At 44.4% G+C, this 8281-nt stretch overlaps 2 protein-coding genes across 2 annotated transcripts in view; both read right to left on the bottom strand.

Annotated features, from left to right (window-relative positions):
* LOC146271946 (E3 ubiquitin-protein ligase HECW1-like) overlaps positions 1 to 5058 on the bottom strand; it is a 19885-nt gene extending 14827 nt beyond the window's left edge. The window contains exons 1-4 of the mRNA XM_084707645.1: positions 5029 to 5058; positions 1171 to 1498; positions 779 to 886; positions 1 to 53 (exon numbers count right to left, since the gene is read on the bottom strand). The exon at positions 1 to 53 is cut by the window's left edge and continues 42 nt beyond it. Coding sequence (XP_084563771.1) covers positions 1 to 53; positions 779 to 886; positions 1171 to 1498; positions 5029 to 5058 — 519 coding nt within the window. The remainder of the gene's footprint in view (positions 54 to 778; positions 887 to 1170; positions 1499 to 5028) is intronic.
* A 1222-nt stretch (positions 5059 to 6280) lies between these two features.
* ccr12a (chemokine (C-C motif) receptor 12a) lies at positions 6281 to 8212 on the bottom strand. The gene is made up of 2 exons (XM_084707524.1): positions 8138 to 8212; positions 6281 to 7881 (listed from the first exon to the last, which is right to left on the bottom strand). Exon 2 carries the CDS (start codon positions 7861 to 7863, stop codon positions 6787 to 6789), a length of 1077 nt encoding a protein of 358 aa, XP_084563650.1. The 5' UTR covers positions 7864 to 7881; positions 8138 to 8212; the 3' UTR covers positions 6281 to 6786.
* Between the last annotated feature and the right edge of the window lie 69 nt (positions 8213 to 8281).

The raw sequence follows: 8281 nt of genomic DNA, 5'->3' as shown, positions 1-8281 counted from the left end.
TCTCAGCTCCCCGCTCACTCCGTGGTAGTACTTGAAACACACCTTGGTCTCAGCTGAGGCATGGGAGGAAGGACACACACACAGGATCATCGTCGTTATCACCGATACGATCTTCATCGTGATCGATATTGCCGATATCAATATTAATATCGTCTTCATCCTCGTTATGATCATCGTTTCCTTCGACAACATCATCAGTGTCATCATGGTTATTATCGCTATCGTCTTTATCTTTATCGTTCTCCATCAGTCCATAATCATCCGCAGGGCCTGTGTGGTCAGTGTGTTCTGTCTCCAATCATGTGGGATTAACTGGTTCATTTGGCAGTGTCAGAGTTCTATTTGGAATGCCTGCCCACACATATGGCCTTGCGACCTGCAGATCTGGGCACAGGAGTGAGTGTGTGTGTGTTTCAGTTAAGACAGACACATACCGAAATCTGCCATGTTAAGATAAGATTTTCTTGTGCACACGTACAGTATACAGTCTAACGTTCAGTGAACACAGTGAGATGGTGTATCTAGTGTAAAGTGGTTTGTTACATTATCTGAAACTGCAGAGGAGAATCCTGTCTGTGTCTGAGTGGTGTGAAGACGTCTGCAGCCTGTGCTCACATCTCCGTCCTGCTGTACAGCTGAATACTCCATCTGCTATCATCGTCTCCCCTTCAAAAGCTGTTCTGTACTGTGTGTGTGTGTGTGTGTTTGTGTGCAGGGGTGGACAGGACTGAGCTGTGGGAGGTTCAGGAGCTAATGTTTCCGGAAAAACACCACTTACGTTCAACAAAGTACGAGTTGGCTTCGATCTTCCACACAATCTGCCCTTTGTGAGACCCGTTGACACCACGGTTCTTGTAGTCCAGAAAATTCTCAGATAACACCTCATCTACAGAGATAAGATGGTTTGAGGTTATAGAATCTATAACCTATAATATAGATAGATCTTAAGATTTTAAGGAATAGTTTGGTCATTACTTGAACTACAAAAATTAGACCCTCAATAGTCTACGATACTGTTTACATTCAGTATTTTAACATTACTAAACAATTATTTATAATGATGAAATGATCAACCAATGTTGTTTCTCCATTACCAATAATGTAACAATAAACAATAAATCAACAACATCTTCCAGGCCAATCAGAAATGTGCATTAGTGTGCCTCTCACCTATCAGGTACATGCCAATCCAGTCCCCAGCATCCACTTCCTCCTTGATGTCCCAGCAGATGGTGATGTCCTGGGATTGGCCAATAGCATAGTGGGAGGAGCTGGCAGTGAGTGTGGAGCGGCAGTGGGAGGTGACCAGGTCTGTGTCACTGGTGGAGCGCGGCGTGGCCACCAGGTCTTCTGGAATGCCGTTCTGGTAGTTAAGGTTCTGGAACTGTTCGGGGTTGTAGCTGTGTCGGATTGGGTCCTTGCAGCGCCGGCGGTTCTGAGAGACGCGAGATGGGGAGGCCATGGCTGCCAGGCTGAGAAACCTGCTCTGGTACAAGTTCTGGAACAGAGAGGGGAGAGAAAAGGTTCTAGAGAATGTTCTGGAAAAGAGAGGGAAGAGAGAAGGTTCTACAGAGCATGTTCTGGAACAGAGAGGAGAGAGAAAAGGTTCTAGAGAATGTTCTGGAACAGAGGTGGGACAGAGAAGGTTCTCGAGCATGTTATTGAAAGAGGGAATTCTAAAGCCTTGAGAAGAAAGAACGTTACAAGGCACGTCATTCACACACACACACACACACACACACACACACACACAGACACACACACACACACATGCACACACACACTCCCTCTATCTTGAAAGCAGCTGGTCAACACAATAGAGAGGGGAGGACTCCTCCATCCCCTCTCCCCTGGCCTCCCCCTCCCAGAGATCAGCCTCAATGCCCAGCCTTGTTAGAGCTCCTCTGTACCCCACTAGTGTGGAAGTCTATTCAGCTGCCCTGTGTGCTGCATGTGTCACCTCAGCCAATCTCTGCTACACGTTCTAGAACCTATCTCTCTCTGAAAGCACAAACACTAGCATCTTACTCTGTTTAATTGCTTCGAACCTTGAAAGGCCATACCGTGATAAGTTTTGTGGTTGAGTGTTTTATTAGGATGGATATTTCTTGACATTGTGATTGGTACAACCTGATACCAAGCAGGGGGAGTACTTCTCTTATCTCTAGAATGCCAGGCAGCACAGCTTACAGAGCAAGGTACACTATCACTCAGTGGTGTGGAGGCAGTTAGAAAAGACCCCAAGTCTTCAGACAATCAGGCTGTTTGCAGATGAAACAGACATCAACATAAGTATTTGGTTGGCCAACATATTTCTTTTGAGTCTCCACATTTTGTTCCCAATTGAACAGCCAAACGACGGTTGACCTTCATGTTCGACTTGAAGATATCGTCTGTGCGATGACACTGTGCTGCACTCATCACAATCACAACAGACCTACTAAAAACAACCAACTGACACCAACACCAAAACTCTTTTCACAGAGGACTCTACAAGAGCAGCTCTTCCTCTGCATGGTGTAACTATCCCGCCTATCTTAGAGCACTGTTACATAACACTATCATACAGTGGGCCTGCCTACTCAAACTCATCTCCGAACCAAGCCATGCATCACTTTGTGAGACAGAACCTGGGCAGTCCAAATTGGTTTGATAACACCCCCAGTGTCAAAGATTTCCACGCGTACAGGATAGGAGCGATTGCACGGTCAGACGCCGTAAAGATACACTGCGTATACAATCATGAGCGAAACCACGACAACCACCTGGGACACATGGGTCATCCTTTCTGTAGCTGTCCTGGAGGTTGGAAGATGGTTCCAGCTCCTGGATGAGTGTATGTGTACGTACGTGCGTGCGTGTGCATGTGTGCATCAGATACACCAGAAGTGTCTCCTTCTGCATGCAATGTCTACTCAGCTCTGCTGTGGGATGAGTCACTAAGCTCAATGAATTTTTTAAACCACCAACCGAGAAAGGTGTCTCAGCGCTTCAGTACCTACCTCTGCCTCCTCCTCTTCATTCTTTCACCCCATTCTCTTCCTTCCCTCCTCTTAACTGCCCCCTCTTTTTCTTATCTTTTCTCCCTCCTCTTCCTCCCCTTCTTCCGGCCCCTTACGAGTTCTGGAACCACATCAACCACCAGGGTAGAGTCCGACCGGACAGTGGCCAGACTGTCTAGGTTCAGGCTAAAAGCCAGAGCACCTACAGTAGGTGATAAAACAGGGTACTCTGACGTGTCGATAGGATGTACCCGTGGTCTATTTCTGCTCTGAGTCATGTGCACACAATCGATTCCAGCAAGAGATTCACGGTCCATCCAGGACATACAGCAGAGCTATAGTTCTTGTGGTATTGTCTTCCTGTTTTCCTACTCTTTGTGCATATAGGTCAACTGCTCTGGCTGGACGTCTCTCCGGTTGGCCGTGCAGTATCTCTCTATCATCTAGCCTGGGGCTTATTGCTTGTATTTAGGCTGTGTTGCTTCACAGACTCCAGTGAAATGGATTTGCAATATATCAACAGATTGAATGCAATCTGATTTTGATTTCATGTTTCTGGGTAATTTAACAACTCAACCATACATGTTAACATGTGTCTCCACGTACATTTGGTGAACTTTAGTTATGTTTATCCACTAATTAAATGAGCATTTGTGTGTTATGAGTGACCTGAGGCTGTGGCCTTTAAACATGCAGTTTGTAGACTAAATAAAATGCTAAAACGAATGCCAAGTTGCTACTTATTAACATTCTACTGTATGTTTAAGAAGCAATATAAGGAGCCTTGAAGCAATAAAGAAAGGGAGAGAGAGAGAGAGAGAGAGAGAGAGAGAGAGAGAGAGAGAGAGAGAGAGAGAGAGAGAGAGAGAGAGAGAGAGAGAGAGAGAGAGAGAGAGAGAGAGAGAGAGAGAGAGAGAGAGAGAGAGGGGGGGCATAGAGAGACATAGACAAACATAGAGATCTTCTTTTTAAAGTTAGTTATAAAGTACTGTAGATCAATAAGCTGCAGGTTCCATCTCTCCACACCTGCACTCTGATAGTCTGGTTCTGAGGGTCGCAGGTCAATCAATTGACCGATCACAACTCTCAATCAGGACTACAGCTGCTTGAGTACACAGAATCAGTGGCTGAAAAGATAAAAACATGGAAGGATGGATGATTATTATCGAGAAGGATAAAGGGATGGATGGATATAATGATGGAGGGATTGAAGGACATCAGGATGGAAGAATGAAAGGACAGGAATGAAAGAAGACTGTTCTGCTGTTACAACAGAAATGTATTTTCCACCTCTGATAATTATTGTTTGGAATGACATGATTGGTGCAAGGTTTTCGCCTGAAAGCTGCTTTGGCCAATCAAATGGTTTCAGATCAGTAATGTGACTTGCGGTAGGGTGGAGAGAAGGAATAAGCAACTGCATACAATGACCTTTCTACATGCAAGGCACAGAAGTGTACTATCTGAGAAGGATTGATGGGTATAAGCAAGATGGCCACTCTGACACGCTCTTTCTTTCTCCTCTCTCTCTCTCTCTCTCTCTCTCTCTCTCTCTCTCTCTCTCTCTCTCTCTCACTGCCTCTCTCTCTCCCCGCCTCTCTCTCTCTCCTCTTTCTTGAAAACACACACGTCCACAGTGTGGACTGACTCTGGTACATGCCAGAGAGTAGTTTTCCTCAATACTTCCCCGTAGCATCCGAAAATCAGTTGATTGAAAACATTGTGTGGGCCTGTATCAATGTATCGTTGTTAATATATGTCCAAAAGCCCCTAAATCAACGCAATACTGTGGCATAACATTAGGAGTAGATGGTACACCCGTCAAAAACATGGACAACAAATCGCTTTGTATGTAGTCTCTATGACATTTATACCGTACCGATATCTGCGTCGCACATTGCAATGCCGCTTGCATTTTTGTTCGCTAGTTGATACAAGATCTATTCAGTAAGAATCCGTCCAAGGTCCAATCAAGTTACCGATTGAAGTCATGCACAGATGGATGAATACAACAAATGCTTTTTACCTGAGTTATGATCACCTGTGTATGAATCATACTCTGACGCGTCAAATGATCATATTGGTATTTCTCCTTATTCGGTTTGCCAAATGTTGAAAATCACATATCCGGTGGGCCATGATCCCGTTTGTGGGTCGTTTTCCGGATGGTTCGTACGCGACGCTGAGAAGATAAATTCTTTCTCTTGGGTACCAGGAGGCTTCAACCAATCACAGGCCGTTTAGGAGAAATTCAGTCTCCAGTCGCACTGCCCCCGCCCTTGCACGCACCACGCATCCTCACACAGTAACACGCACCCACGCAACATTTAGATTTTACGGTGCAATAACCATTGAGTACACTGCATTGAATGAATTGAACAATGTTTAAATAACCACTTTGTTGTTAAAAAAAAGCTTTGAAATACATCACATTTCTAACTAAAAGTATTGCATTTGCCGTTGAGTAGGCTCTGACACGTTAAACCAAATCAACGAGAATACCGTTAAGTAATTCTTAACTCCATCCCTCGTATCTCTTCTGGAGTCTGAATCCTGTGAGCTGTTAAAAGCCACCAACCCTTATTCACACTAGTCAGCCTGTTATGATTCAACTTAATGCATTTCATAACAACACAAACCAAATTCAACTGCCATATAGCCTACACCATTATTCTGTTGGCCATATTTTCTCCTCGAACTATGTGGAAAAAATCTTCACTCGGACTAAAAGTTAACTGGTAGGCTATTCGCTGTAGGCAATACAACGGTTACAAAAAAATCATTTAAAACTACGAATTTGTGGAAATTACCCATTGTTTTTTACATCCTGTCTTGTTTATATAAAAAGCTTCCTAATCGTAAATTGATAACAGCCTAAAATATCGAAGATCAAGGGAAGCAGAGACGTGGATGTTTCTTAGAATTGTTGAGTTTAGGGGAAACACCATGTAACACAAAGAATAAGGTGTGAAAACCGTATCAGCAGATTTGCACCTGAAATACAGAAATTACTAACCCACAGAGTAGGCCTGTATGCCATTGTGTGTCATAGACAAGTAGCCTATAACAGTATAACAATAGGCTATTTAGGCTCAATATAACATACCACGTATAATTGTCTACGAAACCGTAATAAACATAGGCCCTATGTGACATTTTCTCACAAAAGTCATAATGAAAAGAACTTGATGATTATGAAACCTTTGGCATAGTTCCCTCTGACAGTGGTCTAGATTTACTGCAGTCTACTGTAGCCTACTGCAAAATGCGGAAGGCTAATCAAAATGAAACAGTTTTGTTGGTTTGTCAGATATTTAGCAGGGATTGTGTTTCGTGAAATGTTTATTTGTGGTTACAATACACAATGAGATACACACTAAATTCCTTGTATTTTAATGCATGCTTTACTTTGTTTTAATGCGTAGCCTAAATATGTTTAATGAAGCAAGGCAAGCCGCATCAAAAACAGTCCGTTCTGATAACTTTGTCACCTGAACAAATCATGCAATCATAAAATCGTCAAATAATCCTACTGGAAAAGTCAGCTGGCACAGTCCACACTCACTATATAGGCCTGAATACCCCCCACATTCACCTGCATGGGCTACACCTTAAGCGCTTTTACAAACTCACGTCATTGCAGTATAAAGCCTAGTCCTACTACCTATTTACTTCTCACACAAATAAATCCAACATTCTGTCTCCAAAATGCAAACTCCAAGTAACAGGAAAAAGCGATCTGTCTACAGACCTATTTCGTTTTTTTCTAAGGCAGGTCTGCTTTCTAGTAGTCATAGTTGGTGTATGGACTTCTCTGCGACGTGGTCCTTGAGCTCTGGCTGGTCAGAAGGGTGCTCTTCAGACACGGAATGCGTTTGGACACCAGTTTCCTGAAGTGGCTCTGGAACTTCTTCCCTACGAAGGTATAGAACACGGGGCTCACGCAGCAATACAGGTAGGCCACATTACGCGTCACGTAGAGCGCGTAGTCCAGAGCTTCGGAACAATCTTTCGAGTCGTCGGAGAGGGTAACATGGAGGGCACGCAGCAGAATGACAACGTTGTATGGAGTCCAGCAAATGAAAAAAGTGAAGATGATCACGAAGATGAGCTTGACCGCACGGCACTTTTCTCTCATGCGAGTAGACATGATTCGGACGGTAATTCGAATGTAGCAGTACAGCACCATGAGCAGGGGGAGAAGAAAGAAGACCAGAAACTGCTGGTAATAGCCAACCAACTTCCATTTGGTCATGACGGCCTGGGAGTAACCCGTTTCATCACACATGTACCCCATAGAATGGTGTTTCCACACATCATACAGCACCAGCTCCTTAAGGCCTGCCAGGATGCTGACAAACCACACGGCGGCTGACAGACTGCAGGCGTACAACTTTCTGCGGCTCTTGGCGGCCGTGATGGCGTGAACCACCGCCAGGTAGCGGTCAAAGGTCATGAGGGTGAGGAAGAGAATGGAGCTGTAGAACCCAATACAGTACATGCTCCCCACGATCTTGCACAATGCCCGTCCAAATATCCATTCTGTGGAGTGGTAGGTGGCCCAGAAAGGAAGGCTGCAGGCAAACAGGATGTCGGAGAAGACCAGGTTGAGGAGGAAGATGTTGGTGACGGTGTTGAGTTTTTCATACTTGTATAGGATGCACAGCACTAATCCATTTCCTAGGAGGCTCAAAAGGAAGTTAATGTGGTAGAACAAGGGGATGAATGTGGCACCAAACTTGTTCACGTCGGCCGTCTCGCACAGGGTGACGAGCTCGTCTGTCACATAGGTGGAGGACTCATTAGAGGACTCGTTCATTAGATCCAGGAATTGCTTGTAACTCTCATCATCATACTCCATCTTAAACTGTTCTTAAACCTGCCAGAAGAGATGGTTATTAAATTGGTTGAAAAACAAAGCTGTTTCGGACTTCACAACGTATTGCCTGTTACCCAAACTGCATTTTTTCCACATAGATATTTTTTACATTTAATTTAACAGAGGCTTTTACTTGAAGCAACATGAATACGGTATGCAGTGAGTGCAGCACATAATCAAGAACACGTAAGCAAGACATGCAAATAACAATTAATAGACAAACCACCCTAAGAGGAGCCTGTATCAGATGACTCACCTATTCGACTGTGGTTCAGCTCCCTGTGGCTCCAGTCAGACTGACAGAGAGATGTCTGCATGCTGCGGGTGTTTCTGTTTGACAGAACTAGGGGGGTGTGACTCAGGTTAAAACTGGAACTGACTTTCTGGGAAGAGGGCTGGC

Source organism: Hypomesus nipponensis, chromosome 10 (genome assembly GCF_054491055.1).
Source record: "Hypomesus nipponensis isolate SF chromosome 10, ASM5449105v1, whole genome shotgun sequence".
Classification (NCBI taxonomy): Eukaryota; Metazoa; Chordata; class Actinopteri; order Osmeriformes; family Osmeridae; genus Hypomesus; species Hypomesus nipponensis.
The sequence above is the reverse complement of the archived record's forward strand: the minus strand, read 5'-3'. Positions and strand labels throughout refer to the sequence as shown.